At 39.2% G+C, this 22,125-nt stretch overlaps 1 protein-coding gene across 2 annotated transcripts; it reads left to right on the top strand.

The window, feature by feature from the left end:
• The first annotated feature begins 999 nt into the window (after positions 1–999).
• LOC129240099 (serine-rich adhesin for platelets) lies at positions 1,000–17,969 on the top strand. Of its 2 annotated transcripts, XM_054875606.1 has the most exons (5): positions 1,000–1,586; positions 9,781–10,997; positions 11,055–16,423; positions 16,485–16,643; positions 16,713–17,969. In XM_054875606.1, the coding sequence occupies exons 1-5, from the start codon at positions 1,495–1,497 to the stop codon at positions 17,031–17,033; spliced, it is 7,158 nt and encodes a 2,385-aa protein (XP_054731581.1). In that variant the 5' UTR covers positions 1,000–1,494; the 3' UTR covers positions 17,034–17,969. The 2 variants fall into 2 exon arrangements, with proteins under 2 accessions (XP_054731581.1, XP_054731580.1); XM_054875605.1 differs by having other exon boundaries at positions 9,781–16,423.
• The last annotated feature ends 4,156 nt before the right edge of the window (positions 17,970–22,125 follow it).

Below are 22,125 nucleotides of genomic sequence, written 5' to 3'. Positions count from 1 at the left end.
GTTTTTCTCGTTGCCAAACAAAAATAAAGTATGAAATCACGGGTGATCAAGAGCATTAAATATACATTGTTTAGGATGAGTTTATATAGACTACGAGTATATATGAGAACGGTTTTTTGAGGAAAACCATGGAATTCCATTTAAATAATTTTGGAGAATTTAAGAGTGGCAATTCTTATCGGATTATGAGTTTTGTTTGCTTCGATTTTGTACACCCAAATTTAATTGCCACTATTCCAATATTTTATTTAGCGATAGAATTATTATAGCAAATACACTGATATATAACAGATACTTATTTGAGAATTCTTTATGTAAATCACATACATTGGCATACAACATTATAATTTATAAAAACATATATATCTTTTATAAATTCTACAATAAAGGAAATAGTAACTCTATAAATAAAACTATATAAAATAATTTCCTTAACCAAAATTTGTGGTATTTTTGTATTGTTTTTGAAGTTCGTAAAGATAATTTCAACATAATTCTGAATAATATTTATATTGCTTTTTTTTCAAGAAAAATGTTTATTATAATGGGAGTGAGGAAATTGAACTTCTTCTTAATTTGAAGGAGAAGAAATTACTGCAGCTTTGAGGGTGCAATCAAAACAAATATGACAGCTGATTATTGGGTTTCGCATATATTTGGATGTATAAACGGATAGACAAAGGCGATTCAAACGAAATAATTTATTATACATATGTTTCAGTATATAAGTGTATTTTATGTTTCTAAAGCAACCCCTTTTCCAATGCTGCCCGTCACGATAAGTCTATTTCCAAAAGCATTTTGGCGCTTATTTTCTACTATATGAAGATGGATAAAAAAATGGAAATATAACAAAGTATTTAGTAATAATATACTTAATAACACATTGCTTTCAAAGAAAGCGAAAAGGATGTTTTATTTTGTACATGTACAACAAATGCTTCTAAACTACAATGCAGTGCTGCAAAATTCACCTCTGTATTTCGTCCGCCATGACACAAAGCAAACAGTTTTGGAAGCATTGGTAAAACGCAAAGCGATTGCAAATCGGAGAAGAAAATAAGAATTTATGAAATATTATTTTTCCTGGCAAAAATGTGGCACAAATTGTACTAAATATTGAAAATTATTGAAGTGAACTGCTTGTTACTATATGCAAGTTACTATGAGCAAGTTTTTGAAGTGAAAGCAATGAAAAATGGAGTTAAATTTTCTAGTTACGACGTCGATGAAAATTTTGCAAATGGAAAAAATGGGAAGTTGCGGTGGTGGTGTGTGTAAATTGGAGTAATTTATACGATTTGTACACATTAAATTAAAATTGACAAAAACTGAAAAAACTTGTAAGAAGGTGTTATTTAGAAAAGGTAACGAGAACTCGGATTGTACTAATATTTGAAGCGGCTGATTAGCATCGCAGATATTTTTCAAGTGAATTCAAGTGTGAATTGAAAAGTTAGGAGTGGGCGAAGAGGCGAAAGGGGTGAATGAAATATGGTCGTCTCCAAAGACTCCAAGCGGAAACGCAAAGAGTCACCGCCACCTCAACCGACAGCAGTAGAGTCGTCACCAGAAATGCCTAAAAGGTAAGAATTGTGTTTAGTTGCAAGAAGGCCGGTGTTGAAGATCAATACGTATTATTACGAATTAGTAATGTAAAGAGGGTAAACAGAGAATTTTGAGGGGTGTGTGGATAATTATCTCAAATATAGTAAAAAAAAGAATGCGATTAATTTACAAATATATTATATGTGTAGATGGACATATATAACGTACATGTGTATGTACCTGTTCATGAATTATTTTGTATACATATGCATGTACATACAATATAATGGCATAGGGCATAAGTCATTCCTTGAATATTTAAATAATAATGGCTTAAGAAATAGTGATATATATTTTACGGGCATGCATAAATTGATCTACATATGGCATAAGTTACTAGTTTAATAAATTTAAAAAGATATTATTTTTGAAATAATGGAATTAATCGTAAGTATGTGCATTGATAAATAGTTTTAGTATTTTAAATATCAAATAGCGTTGATAAAGCTAATAATGGTGCCCTTTTAGCCTATTTTCTTCTTAACTTTTTTACATTCTTCACCTCGGCAATTTTTCCATAATAAGTAATGGATATAAAATTCCAAATATCAAGGTGTAAATTAGTGGTGGGATAGTCCGAGAAATTTAAACGATTGATATAATCCCTATGGTTTCAAAAATACGATCTAGATGTTTATTTTATATTATATTTTTTATACTAAATAAAATAATTGATGGGCTTATGAGCTAACAGAAATTACTATATATTCAATAATAACTATAATCAGCAATGATTTGCTTTTCGTTTCTTCAAAATTATTAAATGTATTAATACTGCCTTCCGAATAGCTAATACTCTTTTCTTGCACTTGCTGTTTCATGCCCATTGTGGGTTTCGAACCCGAGTTCTACCGAATCGAAGACACACACAAACTCTCTCGGCAGCGGTGGCCGCGCCAAATTAACTATACTCTATAAATAGTATTAACTTTCCGAAAGAAAAATGGCCGCATTGGAGATTGTCGTGTTAGACACTAAATCTTCCCTAACTTAGACAAATCTAAATCTACCACTGTGTCTTCTGTTATTAAAAGCTCGCCAACAACTACATAAATGTTATAGGAAGGTACTTAGTAAAGAACTAACGACACAAGAATAAATTAAATGACCTTTTAAATTTTTAAAGCGTAGAATTGGATTGTACTTTCTTTTATAATTTCTTTCTGCATATTAACATAGATTGTTCAATATTTCCGAATTTTTGTATACTAAAAATTTCAAAATTTTAGTTATAACTTAATTTCAGTAACGATTACCATTGAATTATGCATTTAAATATATAATAGTCTATATGAAGCAATTATACCCCTTTATCTTCATATTATTTTGATTATATAATATTATATATTTGTATTTATTAACGCCTTTTTAAGACTTAAAAACAAATTAAGTAAATTAAAATTTTCAATCTATATATAGAGGGTGATAAATTTTTTAATTTGAAATAAAGCAACAAAAATTCAAATTGATTGGGCAATGTTTATTAGAACCATTCTTGACATTTATTTTCGAATGTTGGTCGCCACTACGCCGTATTTCGTTTATCCGCAATCATCAATTATGAATGACTCGTTGGAGGACTTTAGTCGGTATGTCGTGAATAACTTTAGTAGTAATGTTGGCTTAAAATGCCTCAATCGAGGCTGTTTTATCCACGAGGCATTTAGACTTTATATATCCCCACAAATAAATGCCCAAAGGTGTGATATCACACGATCTTAGTGACCAATCCCCCGGCCCGAGACGATGGCAAGTAGTGTCATCTTGTAGAAAACAAATACAAATGTTGTGTAGATCACGAGCTTCAATTTTCGGCATCAAAAAGTCATTTATTATGGGGCGATAGCTTTCGCCACTCACAGGTACATTGGCGTCAGCCTCGTCTTTGGAGAAATATTGGCCGATCTTTCCTCCAGCCCTTAGGCCGCACCAAACGGTTGTTTTCAATGGACGTAATGGCTCTTCTTGAATGACTTCGTATTGCACTTCAGCCCAAATATGGCAATTTTTCTTATTAACGTAGCCATTAAATCAAAATTGGGCCTCACCGCTGAACACCATAAACTGGCCTGGGCACGCGATGAACACATTTCACAAAGCGTCGATTTTCGTAATATAATACACCGTACGATTTGTAAAAGCTGTTGAGTCTTTCCAAGATAAAATGTCAATCAATACTGAAAAAAATATATATTAGTTTAACAGTTCTCACGCGTGATCTGTCAAAAAAACCCCTATTGGAAAAACTACGCCCAATCTGGCCACCTTTTATAACACATGGGCTGAAAAGTTCTGGACCTAACAAAAAACAAACCGTTTTTTTTTTGTTTTTGTTCAAGACTTACTTTATTCGTCAACGTAGTTTCCATCAAGAATAAATGCTAATTTTGTAGAACGATTTATCTTTTTCCTCAAAATAGGCCTCAGTTTCAGGGATAACCTCTTTATTCGAGAGAAATTTCTTACCGGCGAGCAATTTTGTTTAAGTCTGCGACAGCTAGTAGTCGTTGGGAACCATATCTGGCGAATACGGTGAATGTGGGAGCAATTCGAAGTTCAATACATGTAGTTTTGCCAACATCAAGAACCATCAACACGTTCTTGTTTTTGTCAAAGGTGAGCAAACGTGGCATCCTCTTTCAACAGAGATTTCTCATGTAAGCTAACTCACGCAACTTCACTTTGCGATCATTCAAAACGATTGTGTGGATCTTTTTGATGTTTTCTGGTGTTACCGCCTCATCTTCGGTATCTCTACGACCACGTTTTATTGTCGTTTCTAATGGAGCGGAGTGCCCATAACACTTTTCAAGCCATTGATTCGCTTGAATGGTATTTTCCTCATCAAGAAGCAGTGTAAAATTAAAACACGAAATTCTTGTTGATCTATTGTTTTGAAAATAACAAAAATAGCGTCGCTCTTAACACAATAACTCTCGAACTAATGAATAGAATATCATAAAATCTTAAAAGCTGTCCTTTTAAGGTTAGTACTAACTGAAAAAGAGATGAATGCAATAAAACGAGTGCCATCTAGTTGTTACATTTATATCTACTAGCAGTCTAGATTATACACTTTCAAATCTTTTTAATTCAGATCTTGCTCCACATTTTCTGTTTGGCAATAACGAAGCTTAAGGGGGGAGCTTCATGCAGAAGCCTCAAAATCGGTCATTTTTTAAACATATTTTTAAAGATGATGAAATAATTATATTATTTTGAAGCTTTAACACAACTTTATTTACCCTTTCGAGTGTACAAAAAAAATTTGTTTCATTTTTTTCCAAAATGGCGGCTCAGGATCATTTCTTGTCGGCTGCCTACGGCGCGAGGTCCCAAACTGCTCTATTTATTACTCTTAATTGTTGTTGTTGTTGTAGCAGCATAAACATTCCCCATGCTTACATACGGGGAATGTTGCTGAAGGGACAGTCCTTGGCCGGATGTAAATCCGGGTCGTTTCGGTAACGTAGAACCGACTGTCGTGGAAACTTCTATCTATCGATCTTGGCGGCCGCCTAGCCGAATGGGTTGGTGTATGACTACCATTCGGAATTCACAGAGAGAACGTAGGTTCGAATCTCGGTGAAACACCCAAATTAAGAAAAACATTTTTCTAATAGCGGTCGCCCCTATGCCATGGAAAAGCTCCTCATAAAAATATATGCCGTTCGGAGTCGGCTTGAAACTGCATTTGCGGAACAACATCAAGGCGCACGCCACAAATAGGAGGAGGAGCTCGACTAAACACCCAAAAAGGGTCGATCTGAAACAAAAAAATTAAACTGGTTGTTTTTTTATAACATATTAACGGAAAGGATGAAACTATAAAATTAAAAGACAAGTATACAATTAATTATAAAATAAGCCTTTGAAAAAAAATTAGAATTTAGGGCTATTTTATTGGCATTTTTAAAGTAAAGTAAGTAAATTATCAACGCGAAATATCTGAAATTTTAGGTTTATCCTTCCGATAGTAATGTACAGAAAGGCCTCACCAAACTTCAAACACATCGGTCGATAACTTTTTGAGTTATAACACGAGTAGTTTTTAAAAAGTCGTTTCGAGATAATTGAGTTTAAAGTTTGAGGTACAGGAGCGTGCGGGCCGCTATCTACGTAGTTAATGGTGTGTAGAAGCTATAATATTGAGAATTTCGGCATGCAAATTTCACAGTATATTCTTAAGATACTATATTTTCAGATTATCGAAAGAAAAAATGGATTTTTTGAGGCTTCTACATGAGGCTCCCCCTTAAAATGATCCCTATCTTTTAAATAATTGTGTGGAGCTACTATAACAAGAATTATGACTCAAATATTTCGGGAGAGCGCCGTTCTTAACATTAAAAGTAAATTTCATTTTATGAGAAAAAATTAATGGTTTGACATTTAACCATTTTAATATATTCAGTATTGAGGAAATTCATGTTTCATTATGGTTCAATAATAAAAGCCTTTCATTTTATTTTCAAAAGGGTTTTTAAGCATAAGAACTTGCTCGGTAAGTCGATAACCAAAACAATATGGAAAACATCCTGACATCAGGGTATCATAGAGCATCGTTTTGGGGCAATGGACGTGAAAGATGGACGTTTTGACAATTTGAGCCCGATGCCTTTCGAATATAGGTTGGGGAAGTACTTGGTTACTTTAGAAATACATAAGTTACCAACAAGAGCTCAGTTAGCAATATGTAATTAATCACAGCCTCCGGATGACAGGTGGTTTCTCATGAAGAGTTTTTTTCATGTCAGAAATACACTCGGAGGTTTGCCGTTGCCTGTCGAGGAGCGACCGCTATTACAAACAACATTTTCTATCATTTGGTGTTTCGTGCCCGAGGTAGTTTGTCAAATAGTTAGGAATGTAAGATTAATAGCGGCTTGGGGGTCAAAACTCTAAACTTACGTGGGCAAATCATAGTAAAGTAAGGCGTAGCTATGTTCACAGCTTGTTTTTAGTCAACGAAATTTATGAATAGGTCCGTTCCTTCTATGAAATATTTACTTTCTTTAGAGTTATAACCTTAGGTAATATAATAGTGTCATATTAGCGAAACTTCCGAACTGGCAATATCCTTTTGTACCATTTATAGATACCATTTTTACTAATTAATTTTTTTATTTTCTTCGCCATTCTTAAATGCGACCTTTTGTAAGGGAGTGTGAGAATTTTTAAACTCACATTTTATTCTTGTTTTCGCTACATATTAATTGAAAATTAAGTCATAACATGGTTTTATTTAAAAAAATCAGTAATCTATTTTGTATCTTCTGTTTTTCTAAAACTTGAAGTACAGCTTTCTTCCTTAACCGTCTTAGCACACTCATATCATTTTGATCGATGTCTTCATGACCAGCCCATATTAACGCCTTGCTGGAAATTTCAACTGTTTCAGTCGGATTCATTTTCTCCAGTTGGTCTGATACGCTGTCATCATCTGATTCGTCCTCTCGTTGATGATCGTCATCTGCATTGTCCTCCTCGATATCTTCGTTCCATTCATGAATGGCTGGTAACGCGAATTCAATCTGAAATTTTTAATATTAAAAAAAAAGTTTCTTCAATAACCACATACATATCTTTGAGCATATCTGCGAACACGAACGAACCTCAGGATTTAAACTACTAAGGAGATCGATGGTGTTGCTCATCAAGGTGCGAAGTTCAGCTTCCCATTTTTCTTTTAAAACCGCCAATGGATCTTTGGGATCATCATTGCTTACAGCAATATTTAAAATACTGTTCCAGCACTTAGCTAATGTTGCTTCACCAACACGAAACCAAGCCGTATCCAAAAGATTTATAGCTGTTTTTAAGTTAATTTTTTTTTAACGACTCAAGCAAATCAGACTTTGTTGCTGCTATTGAAGCTAGAAGGCTATTTCTGTAATGCAACTTAGTGATTTTTATTGCATTCTGATTCATCGGTTGAATAAGGGGAGTAACGTTTGGTGGCATAAACATTGCCGAAATTTGCCCATTCTCCGTTGTCAGTTCAGCCTCATTTGGGTGAGAAGGAGCGTTGTCGATTAGAAGGAGAGCTTTAATTGGTTGTTGTTGTTGTAACAGCATAAACATTCCCCATACTTACATACGGGGAATGCTGCTGGAGTGACAGTCCTTGACCGGATATAAATCCGGGTCGTTTCGGTAACGTAGAACAGACTGTCGTGGAAACGAGCTTTAATTGGTAAGGCTTTCTCCTTTAAAAAAAACGATATAATCTTAAACAACAACCAGTTAACCTTAAAAATCGGACAAAACTTAAAAGGAATATTCACCTGTGGATCAAATGACTCCTGAAACCGTTGCTTGAAAATAGCCGACGTCATCCAGGCGGATTTGAGCTCTTATAGTTGTTGGGACACTGAAAGTTTTTAAAGCAGCGTGGATTCTTCGCCTTTCCAATTACCAAAAGCTTAAGCTTGTCTGATTCAGTGGCGTTTGAACAGCATAAAAACGTGATACGCTGCTTCTCAGACTTTAACCTTGGGGCTCTCTTCTCCAATCTCCAGAATAACCCCGGCTCATCAGAATTATATAACTGATCGTTGCACAACTCCAATTCGGCCATTTTAGCTTTAAGTTTTTCTTTAAACGGATCCACTAGCTGAGGTTGCGAAGACAGTTTTTCGCCTCATATTTTAAGAAGACGAATACCGTACCTCTTCTTGAATCCTTGGACCCATCCATCACTAGAGAAGACGTTTGCTTCATTTTTTTTTAGTTTAGCATGCAGTGTTTTTGCCTTTTCTTTCAACATTAGAGCACTTACTGGCCAGTTTTTATCTCGCATTTGGATAAACCTACGATAAAGAGCTCTCTCCATTTCGGGCAACTCTGAAGAACGCAGTGTTTTTCTAATATTTCCAGGTCCACAAAACGTGTTGTTTACGCATTTTAAAATCACTTGATTTTTTACTCCTTACATGCAATTATGAATAAAATGCCTATTTTATAATTAGGGGACTCCCCAATTTCAGAATTACTTGAGATCAATATAAACTACATTCAAATAATTATAACGTTTATTGTTCATGTTATTAGAGCTTTTTGGGTTTGTACACGTTTTAGAGTAGTCAATGCACAAAAATGTCTGTTCACGTTTTGGGGTGTTCACGCTTTAGAGCGTTCACGTTATCGAGCGTGCGCTGTAATTGTTTAGGGTAAACCTTTTATATTTTTCGACATAATCTCCTTTAAGGCTTATAAACTTCGACCAACGCTGTTCTAGTTTATTGATCCTTTCCAAATAAGAATTTTTCCTCGTTTGAATAAAATCTTTTTCCGCCAGCCATTTATTCAAATTTCAAATAGTCCGAAGGAGCCAATTCTGGAGAATAGGGGGAATGTCAAACGAGTTGGAACTCTATTTCCATTAATTTTGCGACCACAACTGCTAAGGCGTGAATTGGTGCGATGTCGTGATGGAAAAGCAAAATCATTCGCCTTCCTCGATTCAAAGGAATGCCAAACACAATGAAATATACCGATCTGGCTGTAACTTTGTGTGTGTTCTTCCAGCAAATGCTACTAACTGATCAAACTAACGCGTCACTAGAGCCATCTCTCTGAATTTGCACAGGCTTTTCAAACGACCCTCGTATGTCCTTTTCAGGGCAGTTGTTTAGGATAGTGGTCCTGGCCGATGAGATAGTGCATTATCAGCTTGTGAAGCACAATTCTTGAACTGAGCTTACTCAGACCTAAAGACTCCCTCAAGAAGCGATTCATAGTTGTCTAAGGAATCGATAACTTACTACTACTTTAATTTTTTTTAGGAGATCTCGTAGTGTTTCGATGTTTCCTGGGTGTAATTCTGTGAACTACCTGTTCTTTCTCCATTACTAAGAATTGACTCGCTTGTGTCAATCATAATTTTGTGTATGGGATTAAAAATATTCAGCATTTTAAAGTTTTTTTAAGGGATGCCCTAAAGTATTTACAAAATTTAATACAAAAGCCAATCACATATCTTTGTTTAAATTCCACTTCGCTACAGCAATGGCATAAGTTTCTTCTTTTTTTTTTTAATAGACAGTAGACAAAACAAACGGACCTAAATATGCAATAGCTGTTGTTGTCGATAATTTTATTATTTTAAAATTAATAAATAGTGCTATACCTCTTAATAACCTATGTATATTTTTTTTCTTTCTTGTACAGGACCAAAGTTCAAGCCCAACGGAAGTTTGCCCAAGGCCAAAATGCACCAACATCGTCATACAGCTCTGTAATTGCAGCATCTTCATCTTCAAATACCGGACCGAGCACATCTTCAGAGAGCCGTGAGCCTCCAACTGAAATTTTACCAAACAAGCGTCCAAAAACGGAAGACTTTCTAACGTTTTTATGTTTTCGGGGAACACCTGCATTGCCAGCACATTTAGACTTTTTGAATCAAGGAAAGACAAATGAAGCGGAGGGCAAAGTCAAAAAACCCGCCTCCAAACCAGCCAAAGGTGGTAAAAAAGGCAAGAAAGGCCGACCGAAGGGCAGCATATCAAAAAAGGAAGAACCAAAGCCCTCGACATCCAAACATGCAACATCAACCGCAGTAGCAGCATCCGAAAATACGGAAACCAAAGCAGATGAACCAGTCTCAGCAGTTTCTACCAAACAAGAAAGTAAACCTGATATTGCTGATAATAATGTTAAATCATTTGCTGTAAGAAAACGTGCAGAAGTAGTTCCTGGGGGTAATCGTCGTAGTCGTCCTCCAGCAGATCGACAACCCGTCAATTCGTCGGACGCTGATAAGTGCAATAATTCTCCGGATACAAAGAGACGATCAAATCGTGGTGTTGCAAAGGACACTCAACAAATAACTGAGCACGAAAATGAGGAGTGCGATGAATTTTATTCTGCAAAAGATGATGCGTCTAAGGTGGAAGAACAAGAAAAAGAGTCATTTTTGGTGCGAAAAGGAGATGGGAAAAAATCGAAAACACCCACCATACAGGAGCGTAAATCGGAAACACCTTCGAAGGAAAGCGAAACGTGTCGTTCACGAAAGGGCAGGCCACCTTCAGCTACCAAAAAAGGAAAAGATGTTACGACAGAAGATGTACCAGAGGAATTAAAAGAAATGAATTCCAAAGAATCCACTAAAACAACACAGAAGCCAGATGAGAAGCCAAAGGCGAAAGAAAAAATATCAATAAAAAGACCCAGACAAAAAGAGTCACCAATATTTATACCATCACCTGAACCGTCAGGACGTATGACAAGACAGCGTGCGTTTTTTGAACCTGTAAAAGTGATTCACACAGAAGATGCTGAAGGTGAAAAAGCTGTAGAGGATGATCCGAAAATTGAGAATGCAGATATTCCTAAAATGCAGCTCGCAAACAAAAATACCAAGAAAGGTAAAAAAAAGGAAGGTGAGGATTTGAATGCTCAAAATAAAGATAGGTTAAATGTCTTTGATTTTTCGTCAGATGACGAACAGCCATTGGCAAAGTCTATGAAACTTAAAAAGGGCGCTAAGGGAACACCTAAGAAAGTTGGCCGTGTAGGAAAGTTAGCAAGAAAGATAACTCCACAGAAACTAACTACGGAGTTAAAGGCAGAACAGCAAATATATGCTTCTGGGGAAATCGATGCAGTAAAAGGTGAAGTTGAAGCAATTTCAATTTCCAATGGCAATGAAAAGGAAGCGCCCGAAGATAAACAGCAAGTAATTATTAAAAGTAAAGGTAGAGGCAGAGGCAGAACAGCAAAAAAGAAAATGGATGAAGGGGTGGAGATAGAGGCAGAGGTAGAAAAAGGAGTATCACCAACATCTCCGAAAAAACAGTCACCTGCACGCCAATTAATAAACAAAAAATCTAAGTCAGATATCTCCGCAGTAAATGGTGAAGAAGAAAATGAGACCACCACAAGTGCACAAGCAAGATTTCAACGGCCATCGCGAAAAACAAAGGAGGCAGCTGCTATCTATATGGGTATAATCGGGCATAAACTTCAGCTGGCTGAAGATGAAGATGATGATTTATCATTGAACAGTTTTCCCGACCGACCAAACGTTAAAGAAATGGAAAAAATGGAAAACGAATTAAAAAAGAATGCAGCAACAGGGGTTGGTACAAGTGCTGGAAACAGTGGGCCTGTCTTTAAAGGAGACTCCCCAAAGCCAGTATCAACAGAACTAACAGTTCCTGTTGAAAAACCAATGACTGCAAGACGCGGACGCCCACCCAAACAAAATAAACAAGCACCGGTTAAACGAGAAATTGAAGGAATGCTTGTGAAGAAGGGGGCAATTACGAAAGTATCAACAACGGCAGTAGAAAGTGCACCAAGTAATAAACAGAAATCGGATCTCAGTAAAGCTGATTCTGACGACGAGGATTTTTTGTTGAACAAAGAGGTAAACGAAACTAAACGCAAACTCGAGAAAAATTTCAGTGATTCCGACGACGAGCCTTTGGCAATTAAGGCTAATATAAAATCGAATGATAAAGATTCTGACCACTCAGACTCAAGGAAATGTGACAGTACATCTCAAAACATTCTGCCACCAAATCAGTTGATGATGTTGCCAATAACGAGTAAACCCATTTCTACTCCTCCTCTCAATTCATCAACACCAGTTGCCAGCGCTTCCCCGATAAATGCAGCAATGCCACAGAGTACAACTCCACAGATACCTAGTCCGTTTAAAACAATTGAAAAGAAGTCCCCAGTTCCAACATCCAAAATATTAAATGTACCGGCAACTTATGCAATACCTTCGGCTACACCTCCATCTCCAAATGTTAATTTAACAATGAATTCCAGTTTCAACAAAACACCATCATATATGCCACCAGCTTCGCCGCACTACCACGCACCACATGTACGCCCAGCTGCTCATCCATTTCCAACGGCGAAGTCTCCTACAGCACCAACTCCCATAGGTAGTACTACACTACCACCACATTTGCAGGTGCCCCTTCCACCGCAGTCACCATTAAAATATCCAGCCGCACCAACAACTTATCCACCACCAATTGAAGCATATCCGTCGCCTAAAATAAACCCAACTTTTCTAACACCGAAATTTGATCGCACAACCTTACCCCGTACAAACAATTTTCCCTCACCATCTCCAGTAAAATTTGAATTATCTTCAGTTGCGAAAGGTGGACTTGGCGGCTCATCTTTGTCGTCGAAAATGGCAATTCCCGGTACAGGCGCATCAGTGGCAATTACCGCAACGACCAGTGTAACCACCTCGGCTACAGCTGGACAAGCAGCTGCATCCGCAGATCCGTTGAAAGACGAAATTGGGAGCATTCTTACAGCAAGTCTGATGCCCAGTAAAGAGGAATCTGGGAAGGTATTTGGCATAGCTAGCGTTAGTTTAGCTCAAAGTTCAGGACCGGACAACACAAAGTGTACTTTGGGAAAGTGCGGTTCAATTCATAAACCAGTATTGGGACCCGTTGTGCCCACGGAAGGCTATATTGGTGACCAATTATCGAGTAAAGAGCGGCGTAAAGCGAAAGTTAACATGACACATGAACAAATACAAAAGTGGTTGATTGAGTGTTCCTCAAATCCGGATGAGATTCAAGATGATTTGGACGACGATTATGACGACAATTTACGCCCAAATCTATTCGCTACTACACCGCCACCTACGCGCGATGACAAGGAAAGTACTTCTTTCAGTTCATCATCGAAGGCCACACGTGATTTAGGTAAGAGTGAAAGTGCTTGGTCTGCTAAAGGTCCTTCTCTAAAGGCAACGCCAGTAATTGCAACAGGTAACCGAAAGGATGATGGCAAAATAATGGATACAGTTAATCCATTGGACATGCCATCTGATAATGATAGAACAAGTGGCCAAGCTATAAATCTAACACAAAAGAAAAACGTAAAAACAAATTCAAATGCAAACATAATAAGCGAGACCGCAACCCCCGCTAAGGCAACACGTTCCGAAAAAACAGACAAAAAAAATACTGCTGTTAAAAAATTCAAAGAAGAAAAAAATATTAGCGAAACTACAGGTAAGGACAATAAGCAAAATAAAGTTGAAAAGGAAAAAGACGCTCCAACGACCTCCAGTGCGGTCCACAAAATAACTGCTGTTGGTAAGCTGGCACAGCCGGAATTGCCTGCATCTACTCCTCCATTATCTACAGACGTTCCTCCAACGCCGAAGCAAAATCGAAAAAAGAACACTACAACTACAACGGTGATACCTGCGTCAGATGAGAAAAATGTCACTCTAGTTAAACCTGCATTGAATACTCTTTCGATCAGTAGTTCGGCGACTACAAAAACGCCAAAGCGAACTCCTGTTTACAATCAGAAAAACCAACCAAAACAAATTGAATTAAAAGAAACAACAACGACAAGTCACAAGAAATCGGCGCCCTTTTCATACGGTGCATTTTCCGCAGATAATGAGAAATCAATTTATTCTTTCGATAAAGATGATGATGAAGCGGAGGGTACGAAAATACATTCAACGCCAGCATTTAGACGACAAAGCGGGCGAGATTCGCAAAATGAAGAGTCTGTTCCAAACACTCCAACTAGTAAAGCTTCACCGGGAAAGAAACGCGCTGTAGCTGCATCTAGTAATGAGAAAGTTAACAAAGAAACAGCTGCTAAATCACAAAACAGTTCTGTGTCCTTAACTCTGAGCCCATCAGAAAATTGTAAACTTGTGAAAGTAAGTTTGGATTCTGAAAAACCCGGTGTTAGCAGCAAAACATCCTCTGCCAAGTCAACCAAAGGCGTCAAGAAGCAAGAGATCGTAAATAATGACGTCGATTCCGATTCTGAGGGCCATACATTTTATATTCCTTTGCAAGGTGTTGGGACCGGTGGAGATGGCGAAGGAGGCATCCAAGGTGTCGCTGTAAAGTTAGGTAGAGAGGGTCCTGACGGCCCAAACCAAAAGGTTATAATGCACGCAACATTGGTGACTAAAGCTCAAATGGGCTCAAATTCAAAACCACTACCAGAGTCTATGAATGTATCCGACATTATGAAAACTTTGATACCAACTTCGCAAACGCTATTGTCGTCCACGACATCGGGAGCAAATATCTCTGGTGAAGAAATTTCAAAAAAAGGTGAAAAATCCAATACTGCAATCCCAGCTGTAGCATCAACAGCGACATCAAACGTGGATAAATCTTCATCAAATAGTTTGAAAAATGTACCAATCGGCACTGTCCAGCCAAGATTCAAAGGAGGTGCAGATGCTACAAATCAGCCATCAACATCGGCAGCAGCTGCAAGCGCAAGTGCGGGAAGTGGATTAGTCCGTGTCAACTCGAACTCTTCACTTTTTTCAGGTTCGGCAAAATCACGAATGGGCGGGGCAGGTCCCGGTCCATCAGCTCATGGTGCAAATAAGAAATTCAAGGATGACACACCCATCAAAATGTCAAATAACACCGCTTTCCCGCGTCACGACGATCCCACCCAGATGGTAGAGGCGCCTATTTTCCGACCAACAGAAAAGGAATTCGCAGACCCTATAGATTTTATTGAACGTATCACTCCCATTGCAGCGCGATTCGGCATTTGCAAAATAATTCCTCCTCCAACATTCAAACCTGAATGCCGTATATCGGATGAAATGCGTTTCACAGCTTACAATCAATACGTACATAAGATGCTCCATCGCTGGGGTCCAAGTGCCAAGGAGCTAAGTGCAATTAAAAAATATCTAGCAACGCAAAGCATAGTGATGAATCACCCACCATGGATTGGAGGTATGGAAGTTGATCTACCGCGCCTATATCATACCGTGCAAGAGCTAGGTGGCTTAAAGGAGGTGATAGAAAAAAAGAAATGGGCACGCGTTGCCGAAGAAATGTGCATTCCGAAGTTGGCACAGGATCGTGTAACGAAACTTGATGATATATACTGCAAGTACTTGCTTCCTTACGACACCTTATCGCCGGCTGAGCGTCAAAAGCTATTCGATGAGGTTGAAGCAGATTGGGCGAAACGTGAAGCTCGTGCTCGACGAAATGCCGATCGATTTGTAAACACTGAAAGTGTGTCCAATGAGGAAGATGATGTATCTTCGGAAGATGATGAGGAGTCGGAGGAGGAGGTGGATGGTGTGTCAATGGAGTGCATTGTGAAAGGGCGCAGTATGCCGCTTAGTCAATTTTATCGCATTGCACGCAATACTATGGCTCTGTGGTTTAAGAATACCGAACCCATTGTTAATGAGGTAGAGGCTGAGTTTTGGCGTCACGTTGCTGTACGTGACAGTCACGTTTGCGTGCACTCTGGTTCTATCGATTCTTCCGGCTGGGGCTATGGTTTCCCCAGTCCTGGTCCAAAGGGCAAAGGATCGAATTATGCGCGCCATCCATGGAACCTTAAAGTGCTCACAAATAATCCAGGATCGGTATTGCGTTCGCTTGGCCCTGTAATGGGTGTAACTGTACCCACTCTGCATGTTGGTATGCTGTTTTCTGCTTGCTGCTGGTACCGCGATCCCCACGGGCTCTCGTGGATTGAGTACTTACACACAGGTGCCTCAAAACTGTGGTACGGCATTCCAGACGACCAGAGCGCTAACTTCCGATCAGCACTTACTTCACTCATTCCCACACATTGCCAAAATAAAACTATTTGGCTGCCTTGTGACACGGTTATGGTTCCACCGCACATGCTCACTGATCGCGGAGTGTCGCTATGTCGCATAGAACAGAAGCCAGGCGAATTTATTGTTGTGTTTCCTCGTGCCTACACTTCTAGCTTGGCTACTGGCTATGTAGTTTCTGAAAGCGTTTATTTCGCGACTACATCCTGGTTGGATCTGGCAAAAGAAGACTTTAGAGTAAGCACTTAAAAAGCACATTCGATTTTCTTATTTCATAATTATATTTAAAATTTTTAAGGACATCCATGATAGCTGCGAACCAGCCATGTTCTCCTTAGAGCAGTTGCTCTTTGCTTTGGGATATGATCAACGTGTAACATCTGACACCTTGCAACAAATGCTTCCTATGCTGCAAGAGGTATATGAAAAAGAATTGGCCGCTCGGGAACAACTTAAGGTTTGTTAGGATGTGCTAATGATAAATTGATAATATTGCAAATATTTACACTATTTCGTTTCAATTTAGGCTGCTGGTGTAACATCTACAGAGAAGGTGGCCAATGAAAAAGGTACCAAGGCGAAAAAACAGCAACCACCACATAAATCTATTGAAAATGAGTGTGACTTATGCCGAGCTAATTTGTACATCTCAATGATTAAAACGGAGGAAGGAAATGTGTATTGTTTGCAACATGCATTGAAGAACCTGAACAATGGCAACATCCAAGCTAAACAATGCAAACTTATATATGCGTACAATGTGGAAGACATTGAAAGTCTAATAAAAAATCTCAAAGATAAAATTCAACAGAAACGGCATGCGGTTACGGGGAAAAAGTCCAAGTAGTACCGCGTGCGCCGGAAACGAAAACTATGTAAATAATTTCATTAAGACGTAAATGATTTATACGCAAGGGTATTGTAATATGTATTCTTTCCTCACACAAATTCGTTTAGTAACATGTGAATTTGGTCTAAATGTATGGGGAATATACATTTTGAACGGTAAAATGCAATTTTCAATGCTTTCGAACTGCACATACTGTTTATATTATACATACATGCATATATTTGCGCTTTGTTCGATAGAATTTGTGAAATTACAAAGCTCGAAAAGGTTTTAGAAACCGATAACAATATATGTTTATTAACAAATATACACTGAGAAAATTTGTTTATTTATATGAAAATATATTTTCAGATGAGAACAGAAATATAATCTATTTCAATACTTCACGTACATAATACAATGTATGAAAATTTTATAGATTTAATGGATAGAAAGTTGCAATTTCTAATTTAATATTATTTTGCTATGCAGATCCAGTAGTAGGAACTAGTGTTTAGGTACGAGCATTCACAGTCATTGTGAGATATATACATTTTTTGGAATAAAACTAATAAAAGATAAAAATGTATTTGATGTTAAGCATTGATAAATTCACGTGATGTATAAATAAATATGTAAGAATTAAAAAGGACGATAACAAAACAAGTTCTATAGAAATTAATAATGAAAAACTAATAAAAGGATATAAGAATATTTTTTGTTTATATACGAGTAGCACGTTTATGTTAAATCCTTTTCATTTCTGAATTGACGTTTTCCAAGAATTTCTCTATCGTAAAAGTATTTAAAAATGTTTCATAATGAAAAGAATTTTAGAAGCCTCTTTTGTCCTCTGTATATGTATTGTAAGTTTCCTTTATAAATAAACATTTGCATTAGATGTTCAATGTATTCCACATGAAGTGCAACAATAAATATTTCATTAGTGCTTAACGGTTGATTTTCAAAGTTCTGACAAACAAAACTCCATGGATTCACATTTTGCTTGAGGTCCTAAAGATAACATTGAGCATAAAACTTTTCTTGTGCTGGGGAAGGTTGATCGCTGTGCGAATGTTCCTTCTCTGCAGAGGAGGTGGAATAAAATGGCGTGAACGTAGCTAAAATGCACTATCTTCTCGCCTAGTTTTGTATAGAAACAATCGACAGATATTCAGATGTGTACTGCCACCTCGCCTCTGCCTACTATATATATATATATATACTTGTCCTGACCATAATTACCCAGGTGTATATCATTTCTTGAAATGGTATTACTATCGATAAGGACGTACGGTGTGATCTCTACTGAGCTTTATGTACCCACACTCATTTTAATACAATTTAATTTCGGCTGGCTGTTAAATTTTGGAATTAAACAGACTTATAGACAATGAGAGTTATGCTGGGGGGCAGCAGCCCTTGGTCGGGAAAAACCCGAGTCATTCCGGTAACGTAGAACCGGCAGCACTGTGAACGACGGCGCCCCCACCAGGGTAGTGAGCAATTGCAGCAGCTCGCCTGATCTAAGAATAACTAACGCGGGTCTGATAAATAGCATAACGTGGCGACCTATGCTATCGCTTGCATCAGACCACTTGTCTATTATCGTCTCGATTGAGGACCTGCCGACTTCGTTTCCGCGAACGACCGGTCCTATTTTAACTTTAAAAAAGCTAATCGGGCCGGCTACACGGAATTAACTGAAGACACCTTCGCCGCTCTTCCCATCCCCACCGATGTGCGCGCAGGCGAACGCGCATTCCGCAAGGTGCTCACAGCTGCTGCGGCTCGCTTCATTCCTGCTGGAAGGTTCAAGGACATTCGTCCTCATTTCCCAGCCGAAGAAGCCAACTTGGCAAACGAGCGTGACCACCTACGCCAGGTCGATCCCGAGATCCCCGCATAAGGGATCTCAATTTGGAGATCCGGCAGCTGGTAGATCAACACAAGCGGACTAAATGGGTTGAGCACTTGAAGACCTGTAACCTCACCTCTGGGATGAGTAAGCTCTGGTATACCGTAAGGTCCCTGTCGAACCCGACGAAGCACAACGACAAGGTGGCTAACATCTTCAACGACTCTTTATACTGCATCCTCCGGCCGACAGAACCAAGCGTCGTGCTACCAGAAGGCTGCACAAACTGACGACCGACAGTGCGCCACTTGCTTTCTTCGCTGATGAGGTTTAGGGGGCCATCAATAAATCTAAAACATGAAAAGCCACTGGCCATGACGGACTAAACGCGCTGATGCTGAAGCACCTGGGACCATTGGGAGTAGGGTTTCTCACAAGGGTTTTCAAGCTGGCCTTGGCCACTCTCATCATCCCTGACAAGTGGAGAGCAGAGGGAGTGGTCCCACTACTGAAATCTGGGAAACCCGCCAACCAAGGGGAATCTTATCGTCCGATAACTCTCCCCAGTAGTGAAGACACTTGAAGCCCTCCTACTCCCACTCTTCACGAGACATCTGCCCCAGCCACATATCAGCACGGTTTCCGACGAGTGCATAGCACCACCACTCACCGCCATAAACGCCCAGATAAATCGCGGGCTTAACCAAAACCGCTCCTGCGAGAGGACTGTCCTAGTAGCGACCTGAAGAAGGCTTTCGATACAGTCAGCCATTCCACGCTACTAGATGATATTTATCAGTCGACACTCCCGCCAGGGCTGAAGAGGTGGTCCGCAAACTACCTGAGCGGTCGTCACTCGTCAGTGATTTTTCGAGATCAAACATCAAAGCAGAGGGAATGACATCGATGGCCTGTGTTCCAAAGTGAACAACTACCTCACCTACCTTTCTCACTTTTTCACTGCGAGGAATCTCCAGCTTTCCCCCACTAAACCACGGCGACCCTCTTTACCACCTGGACAAAGGAGGTCAAGCTGTCCCTTAAGATAAAAGCCGACGACACACTAATTCTGATGGTAAACAACCCCAAAATTTTGGGTGTAACCTTCGACAGTTTGCTCTCCTTCTCAGCGCACACAATCGCAAATGCCACTAAAGTCCAAAATCGCAATATGATCCTCAATCCCCGAAGAAATCCAGGACAAAACTGACCGAAATTTACTGGGCCAAACAGTGTTTAAGACAGTCAATAAACGACATTCACCCGGAGACCGTCTCCACCTTCTTAAGCACCCGTCCTGTGAATGTCGTAATCGGAGTCCAACCACCACCTATTACAGATGAAGAGCTCCAGCTTCCCCGTGAGACACGTGTAACACTGGCACAATTACGTTCTGAATACTGTAGCAGGTTAAACTCCTACTTATCCAGAATCGACCCCGACATACCAAACATATGTCCGGCATGTGAAGGCACCCCGCACGACACTAACCACCTTTTCTCATGTCCCCTAAAACCGAGTCATCTAACACCCCTCTCCCCCTGGACCCAACCAGTCGAAACAGCATGTTTCCTGGGCCTACCTTTGGATGAGCTAGACGAAGGCGACCGGTGATATACCCTACCCTAGCGGGGCTTCTATTACTGTTAACAAACAAACCAACAATGAGAGTTCTAGCTTGTAACATCCACGGGACGGACGGATATTTTGGTGTAACATATAGGAAGTGGGCGTGGTTTTTATCCGAACTCAATAGCACGGATGTCGTATCTAAATGAGGTTGGGAGCAATACAAGTAAGTTTGAGCGGCCTTTTATTAAGTCGTTATCGAGATACACGCATTTACCCAAATGTGGAGGTGGCACCGCCCATTTTTCACAATTTTACTTGCGAATTTATTTTCTACCAAACTAACCTGAACAAAGAGAAATGAATAATATATGTATGTACCAAGCTTCATTAAATAAAGGGTGATTTTTTAAGAGGATTGTTCCATATGTAGAAGTCCCCGCAAGTGGGGAAAGTTACTGATCGCCATTCACTTGGGAGTGGCCAGGACGATTCTTCTGCGTATGGTTCTTCTGCGTAAATTCGGTGTCGGATGGAAGACACGCTTCTAGTGCATTAGATGTACGTACGATCCGAGGACCCAACATCGGCTCGGATCATTACCTTGTTGCAGCCAAACTACGCACACGCCTCTGTGCAGCGAAAAGCGTACATCTAACTATGTAGATGGCCGTATTGTTGCAATGTAAAACTAATAAAAACTGTCTGCGTTTCGGAAGCAACACAAAATTGTTGGTCGCTTCATTTAAGACATACAACAAGATATACGCTAATAAAAGAATTTCGGACAAATATCGGACATCTAACAAAGAGAGTCCAAAAATAACAGGTTCACATTAAACAAAACTTTTTTTTCATTGACCAATTCATTTTTTTTTTTGTTGTGGTATATCATGAAATCTTGTTTAATGCGAGGTATTTAAAGGCTGATGACTGTGAAAAATGGAATTGCGAACGAAAATTAAAAGCAATCGAAGTTATTTATGAAGAGGTTAATTATCTATATAAATGATTGTTGGGGCTTATACCTTTTATTTGGTGTTGGTCGAGTTCCTCGAGTAAAGCTGTTCCACAAAAGTTTTTTTTCATCGCAAAATGAGAATTGGAGTTCCCTTGAGATCCTGTGCTCTACTCTTCGGAAGATGGGTCTTGCGTCAATTCAGCGAGCGCTGGGCTAGATCCTTCTGACCACGGGTAGATCAAGGGCGCTCGAGGGAATTTTTCTAAAGGCTAGCAAAGCTGCAGCTCTCGAATTTGGTGCGTATCCTTACCGGACATTATCCGTTTGGTGTTCATCCGGTGAGACTTAGAATTGCCTCAAGTCCGTTATGGAGAAGCAGTCCGGAGGATGAGAAGGAATCATCTCAGTACCCTCTTCCCAGCTACCCTGCTCTCGTCGGACAAAGATTTAGACATCTGGTCTCTCACTTTTTCGCTACACCTGCGGATATTGCGGGTTTAAATATCACATATCTGGTGAAGTTCATCTGTAGCTTGAAGCGGCTAATTACGAACGTAAATTAGCCACCGTCGGTCGTCGAAAGTGCATGGTCGAGGATGATCACCCTAAGGTTCCTTCTCCTATGCCCTGTATGGTGTCATAACAGACGAGTTTCGAATATTTGTCCAAGTTGCCCCCTCGCAAAGGCAGCCATTTATCCTAACCAACCTAGCTATGACACT

This window comes from Anastrepha obliqua, chromosome 3, assembly GCF_027943255.1.
Source record: "Anastrepha obliqua isolate idAnaObli1 chromosome 3, idAnaObli1_1.0, whole genome shotgun sequence".
NCBI lineage: Eukaryota > Metazoa > Arthropoda > Insecta > Diptera > Tephritidae > Anastrepha > Anastrepha obliqua.
Note: the sequence above shows the minus strand (reverse complement) of the source record. Positions and strands in the feature narration are given on the sequence as shown.

Bases quoted from the DNA above. Each gene is read 5' to 3' on its own strand.
- LOC129240099 (XM_054875605.1), top strand. From the start codon at position 1,495: ATGGTCGTCTCCAAAGACTCCAAGCGGAAACGCAAAGAGTCACCGCCA. The intron at 16,424-16,484 runs GTAAGCACTTAA...AAAATTTTTAAG, and splicing joins TGGCAAAAGAAGACTTTAGA to GACATCCATGATAGCTGCGA. The intron at 16,644-16,712 runs GTTTGTTAGGAT...GTTTCAATTTAG, and splicing joins CCGCTCGGGAACAACTTAAG to GCTGCTGGTGTAACATCTAC.